Source organism: Gymnodraco acuticeps, unplaced genomic scaffold (assembly GCF_902827175.1).
Source record: "Gymnodraco acuticeps unplaced genomic scaffold, fGymAcu1.1, whole genome shotgun sequence".
NCBI classification, from domain to species: domain Eukaryota; kingdom Metazoa; phylum Chordata; class Actinopteri; order Perciformes; family Bathydraconidae; genus Gymnodraco; species Gymnodraco acuticeps.
The window spans coordinates 511,069-532,274 of record NW_022992150.1 but is presented as its reverse complement, the minus strand read 5'-3'; the positions used below and the strand labels follow the sequence as shown (position 1 = coordinate 532,274).

Sequence of the window (21,206 nt, the reverse complement as noted above, 5' to 3'; positions counted from 1 at the left end):
CTGCATTCTTTATTCAACTAAAAAGCTCTGCGATATTGGGGATATTTGAGCTGCTCTGGGGCTGACTTGCAGTGAGAGCAGCTCTGTGTGGTGCTGTAGCTCATATTTATAGACTGCACGGGTCTTTGTAATTATCCCATTGCTATTGCTGTGTCTGTGAATCAACTCTCTCCAGCCCAGCGGCCATAAGCCTCTGAAAACAGGAATGCTAAATACATAGGACCAGAATGTGCATAGGCCATTATAGGGTGAACCTCAGATTTGGCTGCATTTCCGTTGTAGTCCGCATTTGTGCTCCCTGCTCCGGACTCAACTTATTTGCATGACAATAAGAAGAAGGCTTTGTTGATCTGCTATGCAGTCTTAAAGGAATACTTCACCCACAAAAAGGACCATTTGTATATCAATAAATCACCCCATGTTTTCTAGAATTGTTGTTTTTTCACTGGAACCATATTATTTAATACACTTCTACTCAAAGAGGTCTTAAGTTTGAGTAAAGATGCATGATTTCGGGGTGTAGTGAGCATACAGTGCAACTGGATAAATTAGACTTCTTCACAATTTCATAAACTTGTTCGTGATTTTGGAGTGAAGTATTCCTTAAAAGCGAAAAACTCAATCAGAAACACACGGGAATCATAATTAAACAGTTGATATGTTATACAATCACCACAACTCTGTGTTGGTTGGTTCGTCACATCAACAGTCTAATCAACTCATCAAACGTGCTGTTGTCTGGCCTATAAAACCACACACAGAGCTATTCATTTTTCTGAAGTAACACTAACTCAGCCTAGTTTCAACATAATAATCCTGTGTTTTCTTTGGAAACACTGTGTCTTTTTTTTCCTTTTTGTCCTGACACTTTACAGTAAAATAGGATACGCATGTTTTTCAGCTGCGGGGTGAAGACAGGAAGGCCCACATGATGTAATTATCCAAATAAAGGGCAGTGCAGAGGGTGGAGAGGGCTCTTCCTCTCTATGATGTCATGCCACTGCAGCAGTTTGCCGGTGATAAGGAAAGGAGCGCAACTTCACATCCACAAATGTGGTTTGACAACTCTTATCATTGTCCTACTGCTTATATGAGTTTGTGTGAGAATAACACAAACATAGAAGTGATCAGCTGTCTCTTCTGTTACACTAAATATGTGTGATGAGACACTTTCTGGTAATTATTTATAGCATGACAGCATTTGGATTGCTCTTATTTTGTGTGTATCAGCATGTTGTTTTGCGTGACTGCATCTGAAACATGACTGTTTTTACGGCCAAAATGCTCCCAATCCTTGAGTAAACACCGAGCGTATCCGCTCTCCCCCTGGCTCCTGGCTGCTGGCTCCCTCATTGATCGGTCTGGACAATTTATTAGCCATTGTGACAGTTTCCTGTACAGCCAGGGTCGACAGGGGAAACGGAGAGGTATGCAGATAAAGTGCTCAGAAACATGGTGCACAATACCTATTGTGTTTTGATTGCAGGTTGAACTGTTACCTCCAGAATGTTTGCCACATACCTTCCAGTGTGCGTGTGTGATTGCTTGTTATTCCACATACATGTCCTGCTGCCCCGATCTATTCCCTCAGCATACTGAGTAATCGCATAAGTTCTGGAAAATCACAAGGCTCAAAAACAAAAGGAAATACCAGAGAATTCCACAATAAAGCAATCAAACCTTTAACAATGGCTCGGCGGCCTTGCACTGCAGCTTTCTTCCATCTGTGAATGTCAATTTCAGTCAACAGTTTCAACACTTTCATGGGAAATGTTTGATACTTGGCCAGAAATGTCCTACATCAGCAAATACGCAACTCTACCTCAGCTAAGTTGAGACTAACACGCTGATAATGCAGCCTAAATATTGCATGACCTTTTGGCTGAAAGAGACAAGGGCAATGATCTCTGACCTTCTCAGCATGGTTAACTCCCAAAACAATGGGGACATGCATTGACTTGCAGCTGTGAGGATTTGCCAGGGGACATTATCTGCAGCAGCAACATGAACAGTTTAGGAATTGAGTGACAAGCAGCTGTCATACTGGGGTATGTAAATATGTCGTGTTTGTCTGTTCTGTGTTAGTCTTTGACGAGAGCAGCCGAGCTTAAGATGATGAATGTTAACACCTATCGTGTTCCATGAACTCAGCAGAGGTCATCGACTCACAGTTTGGGGTTCAAGAAAAATGTAAAGTAGGTGTTATATGGAGTACAAGTGTCAGGGGTAGGCACTAATATAGTTGGTTTAACATGGTCACACATCATGGACAAAGTCTTTATCTTAAAAAAGGTGAAATAAACATAGTTAAGGCTGTGAAATGTAACTCCTCACTAAATGAGATGGTGTAAAATATATCAGTTTTCTGTTTGCGGATGTATAAATACATGTAGACATGCCATCATATCGATTTTAAGGTTTTCCACTTGTGCTGTATTTAGTTTGTAAAATTAAGTTGTTTATGGGTATGTTTATGATTAGATAGTGGTTAAAAACAAGTGAATTTACATATTTTCCTACTTTTCTCCTTTTAAATACTTTGCATTTGAGCAGGCTTTATCATGTAGGTGAAGGTATATGTGTATGAGGCTTAAGATTCCAAGCTAAAACATTAACAACATACGAAATGCACATTTTATCTTTTGGATAATGTAAATTAATAATAGTCTTTATAGATGATGTATATGTTTAATATATAAATGTTCTACAAAATCAAAACAACATATTTCCCAGGCTGTGTTTTAAAAGCATTTTTGTTTTCTAACAGGAATGCTAATTATTTAATAAATTAGTAACTATTATCATTACGAGCAGTGGCGGCCGGCCCATAGGGGCGCTAGGGGCGCTGCCCCACCTCTTCCCACATACAAAATAAAAATAAAATATATATTTAAAAAAATATTTTTTTATTTTATTTTTAATAAACAAGGTAAATATTATATAATTGGTATCAGTAAAATGTATAATCTACAATAAAATCTCGTTTAAAATTGTGTTACGACGATGTCTAAAGTTACTGATAAGTCACATGTTTCCTGCCTGGCCTTGCCCATGTGTCATTACCTTTATACAGTTTATATGGTCATTACCCTCTCTCGTCTGGGCGGTAAGAAAGGAGCCCTCAACCAGTGCAGCAGCAGCCACTAGCAGCTGACTGTTGCTATCTGTAAACTATGATGCTGAAACATAATTTCAGCCAATCAGCGTCGTCAAATCTGATGATCACCAGGCGCCAATGTCAGCGCCCGGTCCAGTCTGTGAGTAGTTTGGACACTAGTGACTCGTATCCGGTGGGGTGACGCAGTACGGCAGTAGTTGATGAGGATGGCTTCATGTGCAGGTGGAGTCTCCGGACCTCGGTCCCCGCCCAATTCCGTTCAAGAGCTAATCTCCAATCCTTTCGAAAGGAGAAGTTTGGGAGATAAACTGTTGCTTAAAGACCTTGGACAGGACCAACCCGATTTGTATATATCGCAGCAAGCTTGTGAAAAAGACAAAACGTATCAACGAGGCTTCTCACCTAGCTGGTACACCAGAAAGGCATGGCTAGCTGGATGCAAACAGGTAAATGCTGTCTTTTGTTTCCCATGCTTCCTCTTCAAACAGCCGGGGACAGATACGATGTGCCCGTGGACTGTGAAGTACAAACCACATACTGTCTGTGTCATGGTGAATACAGTCACTGGTTTATTTATGTCTGTATAGGCCATTGTTGTGAGTGTGGACGGTCGGAGCATTTACAACATTAGCTTAGCCAATCTCCATGTAGAAAACACGCATTTTAAAAGGTTTTTCGCCTGCCGTCTGTCTGCAGACTTGTCAAAGCATTAATTCATGGTTTTTACTATCCGGTATCAGTATGTTGTTACTTCGGCATCATTTTGAAACGTGTATTACAATTAAATCACGGTCAAATATGTTCATCTTGTTGTAGTTGTAGCCCCCTTGCCAGCGATTCTCTCTCTAGTTTAGCATACTCAGCCCGACTTAGCCTGGTTGTTCCTGGCCCTAGAACCACGATTTTATGGGGCCAGAAAAACTGTGAATTAGTACCCGCTAGCCGGTACTAGGCCAAGTGGAAACGCAACCAAAAACGGGCTCCGCACGGCTCGGCACGCTTAAAGCATCATCCTGTTGGACCTGTCTGCTGCATTCGACACGGTGAATCATCAGATCCTCCTTCGCACTCTCCAAAAACTTGGAGTTTCAGGCTCTGCACTTTCCCTCCTCACCTCATACCTGAAAGACCGTACCTACAGGGTGACTTGGAGAGGGTCTGAGTCCGACCCTTGTCAATTAACTACAGGGGTCCCTCAGGGCTCTGTTCTTGGTCCCCTCCTCTTCTCCCTGTACACAAACTCGCTCGGATCAGTCATTAGCCCGCATGGTTTTTCTTACCACTGCTACGCTGACGACACCCAATTAATTCTGTCCTTTCCCCGCTCAGAGACCCAGGTCGTCGCACGCATCTCTGCTTGTCTAGCTGACATCTCTCAGTGGATGTCTGCTCATCACCTCAAGCTCAACCTTGACAAGACTGAGCTGCTCTTCCTTCCGGGAAAAGATTGTCCCACTCTTGACCTAACAATCAACATCGGCACCTCAGTTGTTTCCCCGACTCAGACTGCAAGGAATCTGGGTGTGACCCTAGATAACAACCTGTCCTTCACTGCAAACATCGCTGCTACAACCCGTTGATGCAGATACACGCTTTACAACATCAGGAAGATACGTCCCCAGCTGACACAGAAAGCGACTCAGGTTCTGGTCCAGGCTCTCGTCATCTCACGCCTAGACTACTGCAACTCCCTCCTGGCTGGTCTACCTGCATGTGCCATCCGACCTCTGCAGCTCATCCAGAATGCAGCGGCTCGTCTGGTCTTCAACCTTCCTACATTTTCCCACACCACTCCGCTCCTCCGCTCCCTTTACTGGCTTCCGGTAACTGCTAGAATCCACTTCAAGACACTGGTACTTGCTTACCATGCTGCGAATGGATCTGGCCCTTCGTACATCCAGGACATGGTTAAACCGTACACCCCAGCGCGTGCACTACGCTCTGCATCAGCCAAACGACTCGCTGCACCCTCGCTGCGAGGGGGACCCAAGTTCCCATCGGCAAAAACACGTGGGTTTGCTGTCCTGGCTCCAAGATGGTGGAATGAGCTCCCCATTGACATCAGGACGGCAGATAGCTTGCACATCTTCCGGCGCAAACTGAAAACTCATCTCTTTCGACTCCACTTCGAGCGATAGAACTATTAACGAAGCACTTTTATACTAATAAAGGACTGGCTTATCTAAAGCCAGTTGAGTAGCACTTGAAATGTTTGGCTCTATGAAACCTGATGTACTTATATGATTCTGTTTTCTTCAAGGTTGTGTCTTCCTGGTCGAATGTACTTATTGTAAGTTGCTTTGGATAAAAGCGTCAGCTAAATGCAATGTAATGTAATGTAAATGTAAAGCGAGCTCCGCGCTGCAGTGGAAACGCGCCATTACATCACCAGAAGTCCTAATTTAAGGGGTCATTTCTCCCAAAAAATTATATTATGTATTATATTATTGAGTCAATAATATAATACATTAACCGTGCTTTACCTGAACCTCATCATGACTCAAGAGAGGACGGCAGGATTGTAATTTCCCGTGTTCAGTGAATGCAACAGAGGCAAGACACCAGACCAACCAGAGAGTTGAATGGAAATAAACATCTGTCTTATTGGCTGACAGGTGAGGTACCTATCCTGTGAGCTGTGACAATGTTTAAAATAAACTGTCAGTCGGACTCAGAGTTTTTGAAGATGGACATAAGAAAACATTTTCTTAAAAAAGACGACAATTCTCAAGTGGTGGCTCACACAACAACCCCAGAGCCACCACTTGAGCCAGGTAAACAAGGTATGTACATGTCAGTAAACTTCCAAGTTAGGCGAACATGTAAGCAAAGCATAAATTACAGCTACGTTGACGTTACTTTGAATCGCGGGGGTAAGCTAAACCGTTAGCAAGTAGCTATAGCTAGCCAGATATATTAAATAAACACTTTGTTATACAATCTAAATGTAATGTTTTTTAGCGTTACCTGGTGATTTCAAAGAAAGCTCTCTGGGAAATGTTGACACTGTTCGACATGAAGCTAGAAGCTACCTACACAGTTGATCCTGAGTCCTGTCAGTTAAAGTGTTTCATAGTTAGCTTAGCTAAGCATCAACCTAGCACTGAAATATATATGGATGTTATGTGACAGTATTTCTGAGAAAAAGTCAGCTGAAATGGTTGCCACTGCTTTACGTGTCAACATCATGTTTGAACGTATTGGCAGCAGTAAATGCGGCTGTTTGGCCACTGACGCCATAACAACACCTGAATTTAAATGTGCAACCTCTTTTTGTGACAGATTTTTGCAAGAAATTATAATTCTTCTGAATGATATTCCTATTGACAGCTAGTTTATATGTGAACATTATGAGATGGACAGCCAGAGAGAATAAATGAAAAACAGTTATGAAATACTATATGACAAAACAAGAATACAGTTTAAGTGATTTGTAAAATATCCATAAAGAAAAATCTGTTTACAGTTCTGTTTCATATGGGTGTTGAGAGATGTATCCATAGATCTCTTAATTTTGCTCTCAAAGTGCACCAGATTGATGCTTTTAACTTCAATATTTAAAAAAAAAATCTTCCCGGGGAGCATGCCCCCGGACCCCGCTAGAGGAGGTTAGGTCCACAGTGTTTACATGCTTATTTATACAATATGTGTGCTTATGCTAACATCATAAGACAAAAGTTGGTTCCGTGTTGTGTGTGGTGAGAATGCACTAGAGTGAGGGGGGCCCCCAATCCAAAGCTCGCTTAGGGCCCCCAAAAGTCTAGGGCCGGCCCTGTGTACATATAATGCACATGCTGCCTGGGCTGCTGCAAACATGCAGGCTTTTAGTGATCATCTGGCAAATCCATAATGACTCACCAATGGAGACAAACACGGATCTTCGTGGTAGCATGTTTTACAGCAGTGCAACAGTGCCATCTGGTGGACTCAAATAAACTGATGGGACAAAAAAAAGTATGTGTTTTTAAATAAATTAAAACTCCTTACATTTTCCTCACAGTCTTGCCACACTTAGAGTGTAGCAAGAGTGGAATTATGAAATGGTTTTCAATTTATAATAAGTATATAGAATGGAAATCCTCCATCCTTAACTCCATTATGTGCTTATGTTGTGGTCCCGCCTGATTCCCCTCTGGTCCTCATTAGGAGACAGCAGCTGCATGCTGCCTGGGACTTTCGAAGATGGACATGTTAATCTGATGATCCCCAGTATGGATACGTGGACAAATACAGCTTATTCTACCTAGGGTGTATGGAGTCGTTTGAGCTGGAACTGGAGCCTACATTTAAGAGAAGATGGTTGTCAGCAAAATTCAGTAGAACCATTAAGAAAAGAAAGGCAAATGGATAATGATGTTATAAAAAAACTGAACTGGGGTAGGGGTAGGGTTAGGGTAATGTTGTGAATCGAGTGGCCTGTGTTCGTCGTCCATTACATACGCCTGCCCATACCACCCCACCACCACCATGGGCCACTCGATTCACAACATTACCCTAACCCTAACCCTACCCCTCACACCAGATACTGCCTGGTTTTCGGACCCCCCCAGACCCCCCCAATAAAGCAAAAATGCACGTTTCAGAGTGGCCTTTTATTGTGGCCAGCCTAAGGCACACCTGTGCAATATTCATGCTGTCTAATCAGCATCTTGATATGCCACACCTGTGAGGTGGGATGGATTATCTCGGCAAAGGAGAAGTGCTCACTATCACAGATTTGTTCAGATTTGTGAAAAATATTTGAGAGAAATGGTTATTTTGTGTATATAAAAAATGTTTTAGATCTTTGAGTTCATCTCATGAAAAATGGGAGCAAAAACAAAAGTGTTGCATTTATATTTTTGTTCAGTGTATATACTGTCTAATATAGTGGGAAATATTCCTTTACTTTTGTGATGATGGAGCGTAGGTAATTTATTGTTTATTTTGGAAACTTCATCATAAAAACATACAAGGAGTTCCCCTTATATGATTTTTTTTATTGTAAAGGGATTTAAACAATTCTTATAAATTATAAAGTCAAATTTAAAAAATGTATTTTAAATCGAGGCTTTAAATATTTAGAATCTATCTAGCTAGGTGTCCAGCACAATAGATGGATGGATGGATAGTGGAAGAAGGAGACTGCTCATGAAAATATGAAACTTTTATTGAAAAGTGAAAAACAACATTGACATGAATGTCTTATGGTGTAAATTAACATGTTTACATTTCTTCTGTAATCTCTGTGGCTCTAACGTGACAAAAAAGAGAACTCTTCAAGTCAACACCAACATCCTGTGTTGTTTACACCTCTAGTTTTTAACTTAAGCTTAAATACTTTGCGATAAATTATCTTCATGGTTAGTTTTGTCCCCGTTGCTCAGTTCTATTGGGGGCTCAGATGAAGGATCCTGCTGTTCTCTTGGACCTCCTGGAAGCATACAAACACAGACGACAACAAGTCGGTAAGTTACATTTGACAAAGATCTGTTCCTGAGTTGTGTGTTTTGGGTGTGGTTTTGGGTGCATAACTGCGGAGGATTTGTTCTAAAGTGCATGAGGAACACTTTTTCTTAGAAATTAATATAAAACTAATGCACATGAATGTTTTTAAGCAATTATTCAAAGCGGGAAAGAATAGAAGAGTGTGTAGAGATTGTTTTTGTTTTAGCCATGATTGTGTCACCATTTATGGAGAGTAAAAGGACAGTAATACTTATACATTACCTTCAACCAATTGTGCAGCTGCCTTTCTGTCTCCAATAATATAGAGAGAAGACAGAAAGAAAAACAGTCCTCCCAGGATCCCAACCACTGGGCAGACCAGGAGGCTGTACTTCAGACTGTGGAAGCTCCATTCAGGAGACACAGGTTTAGATTTGCTTAAAGCATCAGAGATCTATAGAACAAGGGGGAAGACAGCTCAATGATGAACAGAAAAAGTGGTTTACTCAATTTCACAGAGGTACAATTAAGTTAAAAAGTACGTTTTCTGTGGCGAATTGAACTATTTCTCACCGCTCCTACTAGGAAAGGACTCCCAGCATCCCCCAGGAGATGACCGACAGAAATCTGGAGAGCCTCAGCTGTAGACCTTCTGGTTGGTATGACAACATACTGAAGTAAAAAGTGAAACACAAGACAACCTGTTTGCTTAAAGTTTTAGTAGATTGATTCATGTTTTTATTTATCACACGGTTATCTCTTTCACTCACCAGCAGTATATCTGCCATGACGGCCCAGTTCAGTGATATCAATATTTCACCAAAGAAAATGAAAACCTGAAATGAGACATTAAATCAGAGAGTAAGCAACTAATACAATAATATTTATGTAATTCATCATCACCCATCACAATCCTCTGTTTCCACTCCGACTGCTATTTATTTAATGTTTACTTTATTATTTCCCCCTTTTGTTTGTTTGTTCACACCATGTAAAGCGGCCTTGGGTCCCATGAAAGGCGCTATACAATTGTAATCTATTATTATTATTATTATTATCATTTCCACAATAAGAAGCTTGAATTTAGATTTTCCCCTTAAAATAGCTGTTTTAACAGATATTCTTCACAAGCTTAAATGATATTTTGTAAAAGATGTAATGCCTATCAGATTTTAATTACATTTAAATGCTATCCTATTTCTTAAGTCTGCATCACTTGTAGCTAAGAATGTTTTTCTTTTCTGAGGAACAAAAAAAAAACTAACTTTGTGGTGAAGCTGTTTAGATCTAGGCTTCATATTGACACTATTACCGGCCCTACTAATCCATCCATTTATCTATTTATTCTACTTATCCAGAGCTGGTGGCAGGGGCAGCAGATATGACACATTTTCTAAAAGTCCCACTCCATAGCAACATTTTTCAGGTCTTCTAATCTAAACTATACTTTAGCTAGTGGACACCAGCACGTACAGGCATTCTCTTACGTAGGTTGCGGGAATGCTCGTTGATGCCACAAAGATGGTGATGAAGAGACAGGGGGCTGCTCCCAGCAACCCTGATGCACAGATGAGTGGGTCTGACTTTGGGAACTTTTCCCTTAACCATCTAGATAAACCACTGCCAAGAATCCCTCCGAGAATGCCCGTCAACACAGTCACAGCACCGAAGATATAACTGTACAGAGAGCAGAGGCGCAAGGCGTTGTTAAAACTCTGTATTCATTTGGAAGGGAAGGGGGTAAATGAAGAGTGATGCTGCACCTGTCTGTGGAGTCGCAGGGCTTTTCGACACACGCCGGTCGGAGTCCTTGACTGACCTGAGCTCTAGACAGAAAAGTAGGCATCCAGAAAGCCAGGGCTCCGGAGAGGAAGGCCGTAGCGGTCACTCCCAATGTTGACCACAAGTACGTTTTGCTAGTGTCAGAGAAGAAATACAAGGAGAATACGATCAAAACTTGCATCTCTGCATAGGTGGGTAAGGCTCAGAATAGGGAATGCTAATATTTTATTATAATTTTCTATCATATTTGTTTTAAACACCAATGAAGACATCATTATTTTGTTCGACAACTTGTTGTGTCTGGCCACAGTTCTAAATTGGTTTGAATCCTACTTAAAGGACAGAAAAAAACCGTTGTTTCTATAGGTAAATACACATCTGAGTTGACAAATATGACACGTGGGGTACCTCAAGGCGCCATCTTGGGGCCTCTTCTCTTTAACATCTACATGCTACCACTGGCTCAGATAATGAAAAACAACAAAATAAGTTACCATAGCTATGCGGATGACACACAAATGTACATAACAATTTCACCAGGAGACTATTCTCCAATCAAAACATTGAGTAAGTGCATTGAACCAATCAATGACTGGATGTGTCAAAACTTTCTCCAATTAAACAAAGATAAAACTGAGGTAATGGTTTTTGGAGCCAAGGCAGAAAAGTTAGCGCTGAGCTTCAGCCTGCAATGTTCAAAACAACAGATAAAGCCATAAATCTAGGTGTAGTCATGAACTCTGACCTGAGTTTAAACAGTCACATTAAAACAGTTACTAAATCAGCCTATCACCTTTTTTTTTTATTTAACCTTTATTTAACCAGATAAAAGCATTGAGATAAAATCTCATTTTCAATGCTGACCTGGCCAAGAAGAAGGCAGCAACGTTACACATAACACATAACACAAACATATAATATACAGAGAACATAACTAAGAAAACAAAAGACGAAAAAGCAGTCACTGCATTGTGCACATTAGGACAGTAAGAAAGGTTCTACTTATTTCTGCAAGAGCAGCTGGTGGTAAGGACTTCAGACAACTTCAATTTAAAACATGCTATTGAGACAAGTGCCGTCAGTTTGAGGCGTGATTGAAGGTCATTCCAAGACCAAGGACCATAATAAAAAAGACTCCTTTTTCCAGCCTCAGTCCGCACAGCAGGAACCTTGAACCGTATCCAGGCACTGGATCTGAGGTTGTAAGAGTCACAAACTGGGGCAAATCTGGCACATATGTAGAGTGGAAGCTTACCTAAAATGGCTTTATACATTAATAAAAACCAATGCTGCATCCTACGCATAGTAAGTGAGGACCATCCAGTTAGGCTATACAGTTTGCAATGATGAGTCTGTATTTGATATATATCTTTGCTTTTTAATGACTGCTTTTAAATGCCATTTTCTTAATGTCTTTCATTTTTGTAAAGCACTTTGAATTGCCTTGTGTTGAAAGGTGCTATATAAATAAACTTGCCTTGACTTGCCTTTCTGAACCTGTGCTGTTTGTTTCGACATTAGGTCACACCACAATTGCTGTTCAAGCTGTGACTATGAGCCTTTGTTAATGCAACAATAAATCAAAACAGTGCTCTGATAGTGCTACGCTCTTATGAGTTAACTGATAAATAAATGTACTTCTAGCCCTATCATCAGGCTGAGTTGAACATAATATATCAAAGCAGTAGCTTGGATGTGAGATGTTTTGGGGTATCAGTTTGCCCAATAGTATAGCAGGCAATTATATAGGGAGCCGCCCCTGTATCTCTGGTCAACTTTAGGGACTTACTTAAATTATCAAACTGTTATACAGTGTGATCAATACATTTAAGTGTTGCATTTCATCTTCTTTTTTTATATTCCCAATCAAATCTAGAGAGGCTTCAAAAATATATGTCCTACTTTTTCAAAAGATACTTGACGTCCTCCAGGTACGAACTCTGCCCTGAGACTCCTTCGCCATGGGTTTCTGCAGCACCTCTGGGTGGATTAGGGCATAAGAAGACCAGCAAGAAAAGTCCAACTACACCCAAGATAGGAGTGATCTGATAACACAAAAGGTTGTAATATTAATCACTCTATACTTATCAGTGCTCAGCCAACATTAATTAAAATGTTCTTACCCTGAGAGCCCAGCGCCAGTCTCCTGTGAGAGAAGCAACACCTGCCCCTGTTATGTATCCAAGACCACTGAAAACACACAGAATACCATTTTAGTGATTATGACGACATAAACAAGCTTGTCAACAGTTGTTTTAGGAATGTATGTCCAATATATCTTCTTATTATAAAATGTGATCCTTTTTTAAAAAATGGCAATGGTGTGAACTTTTCTCTTTATGACTAGTTGTCTAAGCCAGGCATGGTTAAAAAGCAAGTATTACTGCAGGCTAAGACAGACTGTTATTTGTATATAATCAGCAAAATTATTTTGTCCAAACTTCCAACCTGTTTAACCTATCTGCATGGGTTACTATGGTATTGAGGTAGTCGCCAAAGACTACGTAGCTACAATACGCTGGGAAAGCTAAGCTAAGCTTTCCAAATGCGTCAGCGTTTACCCTCAAAACAATTGATCAATTACCGGTGCAGAACCTTATGGGCAGAGGGGGCTAGTACAGTGCAATATTAGTGGAAATCAGCAAAAAGTAAAAGCTAATTCTGTCCACAGTGTTGTCCTCTACAGCACTTTGCTTGTAGTAGCATGGATTCTGCAAAACATGGATTCTGAACAACACACCAGTGTTTTTACCTTGCATAGCAGCTTGACATGATAAGACCTACGAGAAGCTAACATGGATAGTTTACGTGTGTGTGACAGTACACAGGAAGACGACAACGGTGACTCAAGAACATTTTCTTTCATTAAGCATGACATTGTGGAATTCTTTGAATATAAAACGGTTCTTAATTATTTGACTTGAACATAGCTTAGGCATATTATGTGAAATGCTACTTAAGTACAATTAAAAACCAACATTCCGGGGGACACTACAGAAAATTACAGATAGACATTGATCATTATCACGGAATTCAAATAGACACAAGTGACACATAAAAAAACAGTAACAATACAAAGTGCAGTCATATACAGGACTTTAACATTGCTTGCTAAAACATGGACAAAAAGCAGAATATATAAACACAATTGTGGACTGAGATTGGGTATTTTTCAAACCTTCCAACAGGGATAAAGATGTAGAAGATACAGATTATCATGCTCCGTTTAGTCCCAACAAAGAGATCAGCAATGATGGTGGGTGCAATGGTGGAGTAACTGGCCTCTCCTATCCCCACCATCCCACGCAACAGCATCAGAAGCCAGAAGTGCTAAAGACCCAAAACGACAAAGAAGCAATTTTACAAGATTAGTACCAAACAGCACAAATATGTTCCAACAGTTTAACATACACCTTGCTTGAAGCTGGAAACCGTACAATCAATAATATTTATTCCTCAAAAATTCCTCTTTGTAGTTAATGGGATAGTTTGGATGTTTTGAAGTGGTGTTGAATGAAAGCAGTCAAGGAGGGACCTAACTATAAAATCATACAAGCAATGGTAGGAGATATTGTGATTTTAGAAGATCGAGCCCAAAGAGAGCATGTACAGTATAGGCAAAGTAGTATGGGCCGCAAATGTTGCCTTGAGGTACTCCACAGGTGGTGGGAGCAGACCAGGAGGAAATGTTTCCAGTGTTGACAATAACAGGTTGGTTTATTAAGTAGAAACCTGGAAACTGGCACTGCAATTTCTCGAGAAAATAATTGTTAACTGTATAGAAGACTGTGCTAGTCTAGGAGAATTAGTATGGCTCATTACCAGAGTCAAGAAACAGCATTAGATCATAAAGAAGCAGTTCATCTAGATTTAGTTTAAAATACAACAAAGATCATCTAACAGGTTAACATACAACCATTTTTTTGTTTCCTGACTTACTGATATACAGGGGCATTCTATCTAAGGAGTAAGTGCATGATGAGGTTAAATGAAAGAGGAAGACATTTACACTACTAGCTGCAAGTGACATCTTGTGATCTTGTTCACTTCGCTTTCTTGTGAAGTGTATGTGGCGACATATCACTCACCGACTCAGTGACAAAAGAGCTGCCGGCTGCTGTCACAAGCCAGACAATCAAACCACCAATCATGATGTATTTCCTGTTGTAACGGTCCCCAAGGTAGCCAAAGAGAGGGGCCAGAAGCAAGAAACTGCAGATGAAAACTGTAAGTACATTAATAAGAATTAATTCCTCTTATATTGTATTAACTTGACTCATTAACCAATTGTTTTTTCTTATTTAGAAACCAAAACGTGTGTATGTAATGTTATATTGATGTCACGCAATAACCAACAGTTCTCTGCAATGCATTTACAGCACATGTTTCATGACTTTATGTTAAGTAATGCAGGGCCAAATAGCGACATTCCAAACATGGGTGCATGTGTAAGAGTGTTTTCTGCACCCTCATACCTGTTTGTATGAGTGCAGCTGTACCATCATTTATAACAAAAAATTGCTGAATGTCGGGAAGGACACCTATAGGACACAACAAACATTATATTTAAGCCAACCAACATAGAAACAGTTAATGGTGTTTGTTAAAAGGCAACAACAGGTCAACTTACCTGCTATTGTGTACCGCTCTGTGTAGTTGAGCAAGTTGATGTAGCAAAGTACAGCCACAGCTATATAGGAGCGCCTCTGTGATATGGCTGGTTCCTCCGTTTCCTCTGCCTTTGGTGTGAGGGATGAAAGACTGTTCACAAAAGAGCCATAACGCAGACCAGAGCCGGAGCTCATGCTCCATCTAGGCATTGGACTGTCCTTTGGCTCCATAGTGAGCAGCTTTTTCTTATCCTGGAATTGGAGAATATGTGACTTAGTTTTAGAAAATAATTTACCCTCATTCTCGCCAAATATGATAATGTTGCAGTGTGTGTACACTAGTTTCTAAACCAGTCTTATTAGACAATTCAATAAAAATCAGTGACAGGACTGAGCACTACTCTCTTTAGAAAAGGGAAAATAGACGTTTTTCTGTTTCAAGTTAATACAAATTACATTAATGTAGTTTGGGGGAAATCAGTTAATGTAGTTTGTAGAAATACTTTAGAAATAGTAATTGTTACACAAAAGAATGATGGGAACATAATTACAAAACTGTGTAGGAGTACGTTTTGTAACTATGTCAAAATGTCAGAAAATAGAGAAGGAGTTGTTACAACACTATAGAGTAGTCGATGGTGTGACTTTGTCATATGTTCGGGGAAATAGTTAACAATGTACTAATCCAATAAAATACTGTACATGCATAGTTCAGATCATAAAACAACAACATAATACATGCAAAAGACGAAATATAAGAATTTAAGTGGATCATTTCATAAGTGGTGTGAGAAGCCCTAATGCATTCTGCTCCAGTTAGGGTTGATGCAGAGTTATCCAAGACACTATTGTGCATTGAAATATTTTCTCTAAACAACAAAAGATGAAAAAAGATGGACCCACCTTTTTGTTGACGATGTCCTGTTTATGTTATTTCTCAGTTCATTCCATGTTTGCAGTTTTAAGAGCACAGTGTTGCTCCTTGTGTGACTCTCAGGCTCGTAGAAGCTAACAGAGGTCTCAGCTCTAACATGCCTCAAGATATATTAGGTTAGTGAAGGGACCAGCCCACTCTGTGTTGGTCATATGCTTTCACACAGTGAAACTGTGATGCAATGCTGTAAACAAGCCAAATATTTTCATTTTGTCTCTGCTTTTCTCATTCTTTCTAATAATAAGTGAGAAATTAAACAATTGGCACAAGAAACACATGAGTGAGGTTCATATGTGACTGGCCTGAGTCATTGATGAGTTTGAACTGCTTTAAACACACAACTCACAACAGAAGGGCAAAAAGGCTGTGGGTGTCAGGTGGTCAGCTGTTAAAAAAATGAATGCATTATGACTTTCATCAGTGGTTGCAATTCTGTCTGTGACCAACACGTTGCCACTATTTGTGGAAAGCAAATGGTAAAAACACACTAGTGTACAGTGTACACATACAGTGTTTCAGTCATTCAAACACACATTAATCATTTGTAGTCATTGTAGTGAGTGCATACATCATAATTACTTTACAGTTAAGATTTTTGATTTACATTTGTAAAAATAAGCCCTCATAGTCATCAATTAGTTAAAGTCCGTTTATTTCATTCTTATTTAACATCCAAGTGTTTTTCCCAAGTACAATGATAACCTGTTACTTGTATACTTTTTTCATATTTTTCTAAATAAAAGCACTTAAAAAAAGCACTGTGTGCATCTGGACCCGGTGACGACATTACCTATTGACGCAGCAACCACTTTATATTCTTGTTTAATTAGACTTCTCTGTTTCATTTATTCGACTCTGTATAAATTGTTATTGTAGCGTAAACGGCTAAATCGCGTTTGAGAGATTTTAAATCTCAGATCTGCTCAGGCGAAACCTGCTTTACAGGTCTCAGCACTCAAGCCTGCATTAATATAGGCACGGCCAGTCTATTGTCGCCCATCAGCTGTAGATAGTTAACTAATTAGAGGGCCGTGGCCCTACAGCTGTGAGAACTGAGCAATCAGGCGTCCATTTCGGGTAGCTCTTTCCTGGAGCGTCAGCTTCAGCGTCAGACAGCCGAAGACTGACAAAGACATTGGAGTCCTGCGGGAGTAAGACTGACAAAGACATTGGAGTCCTGCGGGAGTAAGACTGACAAAGACATTGGAGTCCTGCGGGAGTAAGACTGACAAAGACATTGGAGTCCTGCGGGAGTCACGAGGGAGGCAAAGAGGAGGCAAATCCTACTCTGATCGAGCTGGTGTCTTATTTCTCTTTTCTTTAGTTTTCTAGCCCCGCATGCTATAATCATGTGTATTTTCTCTATTCCTGTTCATGTGTCTTCTCGCAATTATCACTGGCCCCGTGTATCTCCTAATTGATATAACCGGCCTGCTCTCGTCTATCCCACGTGCTCCACTGAGATCCAACATCTAGTTTCTGGTGGCCTGTGGAATTGCCAGTCAGCTGTTCCTAAGGCTGACTTCATCTCTGGCTACGCCTCCCTGCAGTCTCTGGATTTCCTTGCTCTCACTGAGACCTGGATTACTCCATCCAACACATCCACCCCAGCAGTTCTCTCCACTGCATATTCCTTCTCCCATACACCCAGACCCACTGGCAGAGGAGGTGGCACTGGTCTCCTGCTCTCTCCCAAATGGAGCTTTTCCCTCTTCAAGCTACCTAACTTCACTCCTTCCACCTTTGAATTCCATGCCGTCACAGCAACCCATCCTATACAGTTAACCATTGTTGTTCTCTACCGTCCACCAGGCGCCTTGGACTTCTTGGAGGAATTAGATAATCTCCTCTCACTCATCCCTGAAACTGGCCCTCCCGCTGTACTTCTCGGAGACTTCAACCTCCAGACGGGGAAGATAGACGAACTAACATCTCTGTTAACCGCCTTTGCTTTCTCACTGTCTCCATCCCCACCGACTCATAAAGCTGGCAATGTCCTTGATCTCATATTCTCAAGGAACTGCGCTACTTCTAACCTCTCTGTAAACCCGCTCCACACATCCGATCACTTCTTCATTTCATTCTCTCTATCCCTTTCCAAACATAACAAACTAATCTCTTCTCATCCTGCACTTGTCCGCCGTAACCTTCGCTCCCTCTCCCCCTCTAGCTTTGCCTCGTCGGTGCTCTCAGCCCTCCCTTCCTCTGATTCGTTCCATCTCCTGCCTCCAAACTCTGCTGCAGAAACTCTCCTCTCTACTCTCTCATCCACTCTGGACTCGCTCTGTCCTCTCACATCTCGGCAGGCTCGTCAGTCCCCTCCTGCTCCCTGGCTAAATGATGCACTGCGTGCTAATAGAACCGTCCTTAGGGCAGCAGAGCGGAAATGGTGGAAATCTAAACACCGTGACGACCTCCTAACCTATCAGGCTCTCCTCTCCTCTTTCTCTGCTTCGATCTCTCAGGCAAAAAGCACTTTCTTTCAAGATAAGATCCAATCTTCCTATTCCAATCCTAAAAAACTATTTTCCATCTTCTCCACCCATTGGACCCTCCAAAAGCTCCTCCCCCCTCCTCACTTCTGTCAAGCGACTTTGTTACCCACTTTGAAAAAAAGGTTGATGATATTTGCTCTTCTTTTTCTGACTCACCTTTACTCACCGCTGGGTCACCAGACCCTCCTTCCACCAACACACTTACCTCCTTTTCCCCTCTCTCTCCAAGTGAGGTTCTTACCCTCATTACCTCTGCCCGCCCTACCACCTGTCCTCTGGACCCTATCCCTTCAAACCTCCTTCAGACTATCGCTCCTGATATTCTACCGTTTCTCACCCATTTCATCAACACTTCTCTAACTTCTGGTCACTTTCCAAACAGTCTCAAGGAGGCAAGAGTAAACCCTCTCCTAAAGAAACCCACTCTCAACCCGTCTGATGTTATAAACTGCAGGCCTGTCTCTCTCCTCCCGTTCCTGTCTAAATCACTTGAACGCGCTGTCTTTAAACAACTCTCCTGTTATCTCAATCAGAACAACCTTATGGATCCGCACCAGTCTGGTTTCAAGGCAGGTCACTCCACAGAAACTGCTCTCATTGCTGTCACGGAGGAACTGCACACTGCCAAAACTGCATCCCTCTCCTCTGTCATCATCCTATTGGACCTGTCTGCTGCATTCGACACGGTGAATCATCAGATCCTCCTTCGCACTCTCCAAAAACTTGGAGTTTCAGGCTCTGCACTTTCCCTCCTCACCTCATACCTGAAAGACCGTACCTACAGGGTGACTTGGAGAGGGTCTGAGTCCGACCCTTGTCAATTAACTACGGGGGTCCCTCAGGGCTCTGTTCTTGGTCCCCTCCTCTTCTCCCTGTACACAAACTCGCTCGGATCAGTCATTAGCCCGCATGGTTTTTCTTACCACTGCTACGCTGATGACACCCAATTAATTCTGTCCTTTCCCCGCTCAGAGACCCAGGTCGTCGCACGCATCTCTGCTTGTCTAGCTGACATCTCTCAGTGGATGTCTGCTCACCACCTCAAGCTCAACCTTGACAAGACTGAGCTGCTCTTCCTCCCGGGAAAAGATTGTCCCACTCTTGACCTAACAATCAACATCGGCACCTCAGTTGTTTCCCCGACTCAGACTGCAAGGAATCTGGGTGTGACCCTAGATAACAACCTGTCCTTCACTGCAAACATCGCTGCTACAACCCGTTGCTGCAGATACACGCTTTACAACATCAGGAAGATACGTCCCCAGCTGACTCAGAAAGCGACTCAGGTTCTGGTCCAGGCTCTCGTCATCTCACGCCTAGACTACTGCAACTCCCTCCTGGCTGGTCTACCTGCATGTGCCATCCGACCTCTGCAGCTCATCCAGAATGCAGTGGCTCGTCTGGTCTTCAACCTTCCTAAATTCTCCCACACCACTCCGCTCCTCCGCTCCCTTCACTGGCTTCCGGTAACTGCTAGAATCCACTTCAAGACACTGGTACTTGCTTACCATGCTGCGAATGGATCTGGCCCTTCCTACATCCAGGACATGGTTAAACCGTACACCCCAGCGCGTGCACTACGCTCTGCATCAGCCAAACGACTCGTTGCGCCCTCGCTGCGAGGGGGACCCAAGTTCCCATCGGAGAAAACACGTGGGTTTGCTGTCCTGGCTCCAAGATGGTGGAATGAGCTCCCCATTGACATCAGGACGGCAGATAGCTTGCACATCTTCCGGCGCAAACTGAAAACTCATCTCTTTCGACTCCACTTCGAGCGTTAGAACTATTAACGAAGCACTTTTATACTAATAAAGGACTGGCTTACCTAAAGCCAGTTGAGTAGCACTTGAAATGTTTGGCTCTATGAAACCTGATGTATTTATATGATTCTGTTTTCTTCAAGGTTGTCTTCCTGGTCGAATGTACTTATTGTAAGTCGCTTTGGATAAAAGCGTCAGCTAAATGCAATGTAATAATAATAATAATAATAATAATAAAATCTACTTTTGCGACTCAAACTATCTTATTAATTTATTTCTCAGATATTTGACCCACACTTTTTGTAGCACTGCTGTTGAAGCAGGAATTGTTCATATATTTTGATTGTGAAATTGAGATCTTGCCTAGGATACTGGGATAATGGTATAAAAGTGCAAATATTTTAGAAATCGGGAACGTATGATTGAAAGGTGGTACTGCCCATCACCCAAAATAACATTTAAAAAGTGTGTGCCGTAATATTCACATGAATGCTCTAATAACATGCACATGTTTGTTGTTAATTTGTTATGTTGCAGCAAAACTGAAACAAACACAGCAGGAGATCCTTGTTGTTGACATGTTCTTCACTGTTTTCAGCTCTTTAAAAGTTATTTTTTCGAACATCTGGTTATCTGTGAAAATCAATGCTTAACAGCACATAGTTAAATCCTTCTGTCTCAATAGCTGACCCACAACAGTCCTAAAAAGGGGACTGACCCTTTAGCCAAGGCACAGGTTGCACTCTGTAAGCTGTTTAAGCCTTACTAGATCAAACATAGCAAACTCTGCGAAAAACACCAAAGATATAGTCTCTGGCTGTTACACCACATGTGTGGTTGCTGCTTGACAAGATACAATATACTAACATACTTCTTCCTTCTCTCTTAACATAAGTGAGATCATTTCTCAACTTCAAATGAAGAAGTAACCAGTGTTAGTGTTAAAAGAGAACAACATATGCGGTGTGAAAAGCTGTGATGTATTAGAAAGAACAATTGAGCTGTTAAAGCTTTAGAAACAAACTCCTAAAACCTGGCTCTTTGGAACAAACACACTGATAATATTGATTTATTCATATC

At 41.4% G+C, this 21,206-nt stretch overlaps 1 protein-coding gene across 1 annotated transcript; it reads right to left on the bottom strand.

The window, feature by feature from the left end:
- Positions 1–8,249: 8,249 nt before the first annotated feature.
- On the bottom strand, positions 8,250–15,987 carry spns3 (spinster homolog 3 (Drosophila)). Its single transcript, XM_034204093.1, has 13 exons — positions 15,841–15,987; positions 14,958–15,189; positions 14,803–14,868; positions 14,416–14,552; positions 13,506–13,657; positions 12,451–12,517; positions 12,230–12,372; positions 10,309–10,461; positions 10,033–10,222; positions 9,316–9,381; positions 9,119–9,217; positions 8,828–8,999; positions 8,250–8,531 (listed from the first exon to the last, which is right to left on the bottom strand). The coding sequence occupies exons 2-13, from the start codon at positions 15,166–15,168 to the stop codon at positions 8,431–8,433; spliced, it is 1,557 nt and encodes a 518-aa protein (XP_034059984.1). The 5' UTR covers positions 15,169–15,189; positions 15,841–15,987; the 3' UTR covers positions 8,250–8,430.
- Positions 15,988–21,206: the final 5,219 nt, after the last annotated feature.

Excerpts from the sequence above, each read along its gene's own strand:
- spns3 (XM_034204093.1), bottom strand. The coding sequence starts at position 15,168 with ATGGAGCCAAAGGACAGTCCAATGCCTAGATGGAGCATGAGCTCCGGC. Across the intron at positions 13,658-14,415 it reads GCTCTTTTGTCACTGAGTCG|CACTTCTGGCTTCTGATGCT; the intron begins GTGAGTGATATG and ends TTGGGTCTTTAG. Across the intron at positions 12,518-13,505 it reads ATCTTTATCCCTGTTGGAAG|TGGTCTTGGATACATAACAG; the intron begins GTTTGAAAAATA and ends GTGTGTTTTCAG.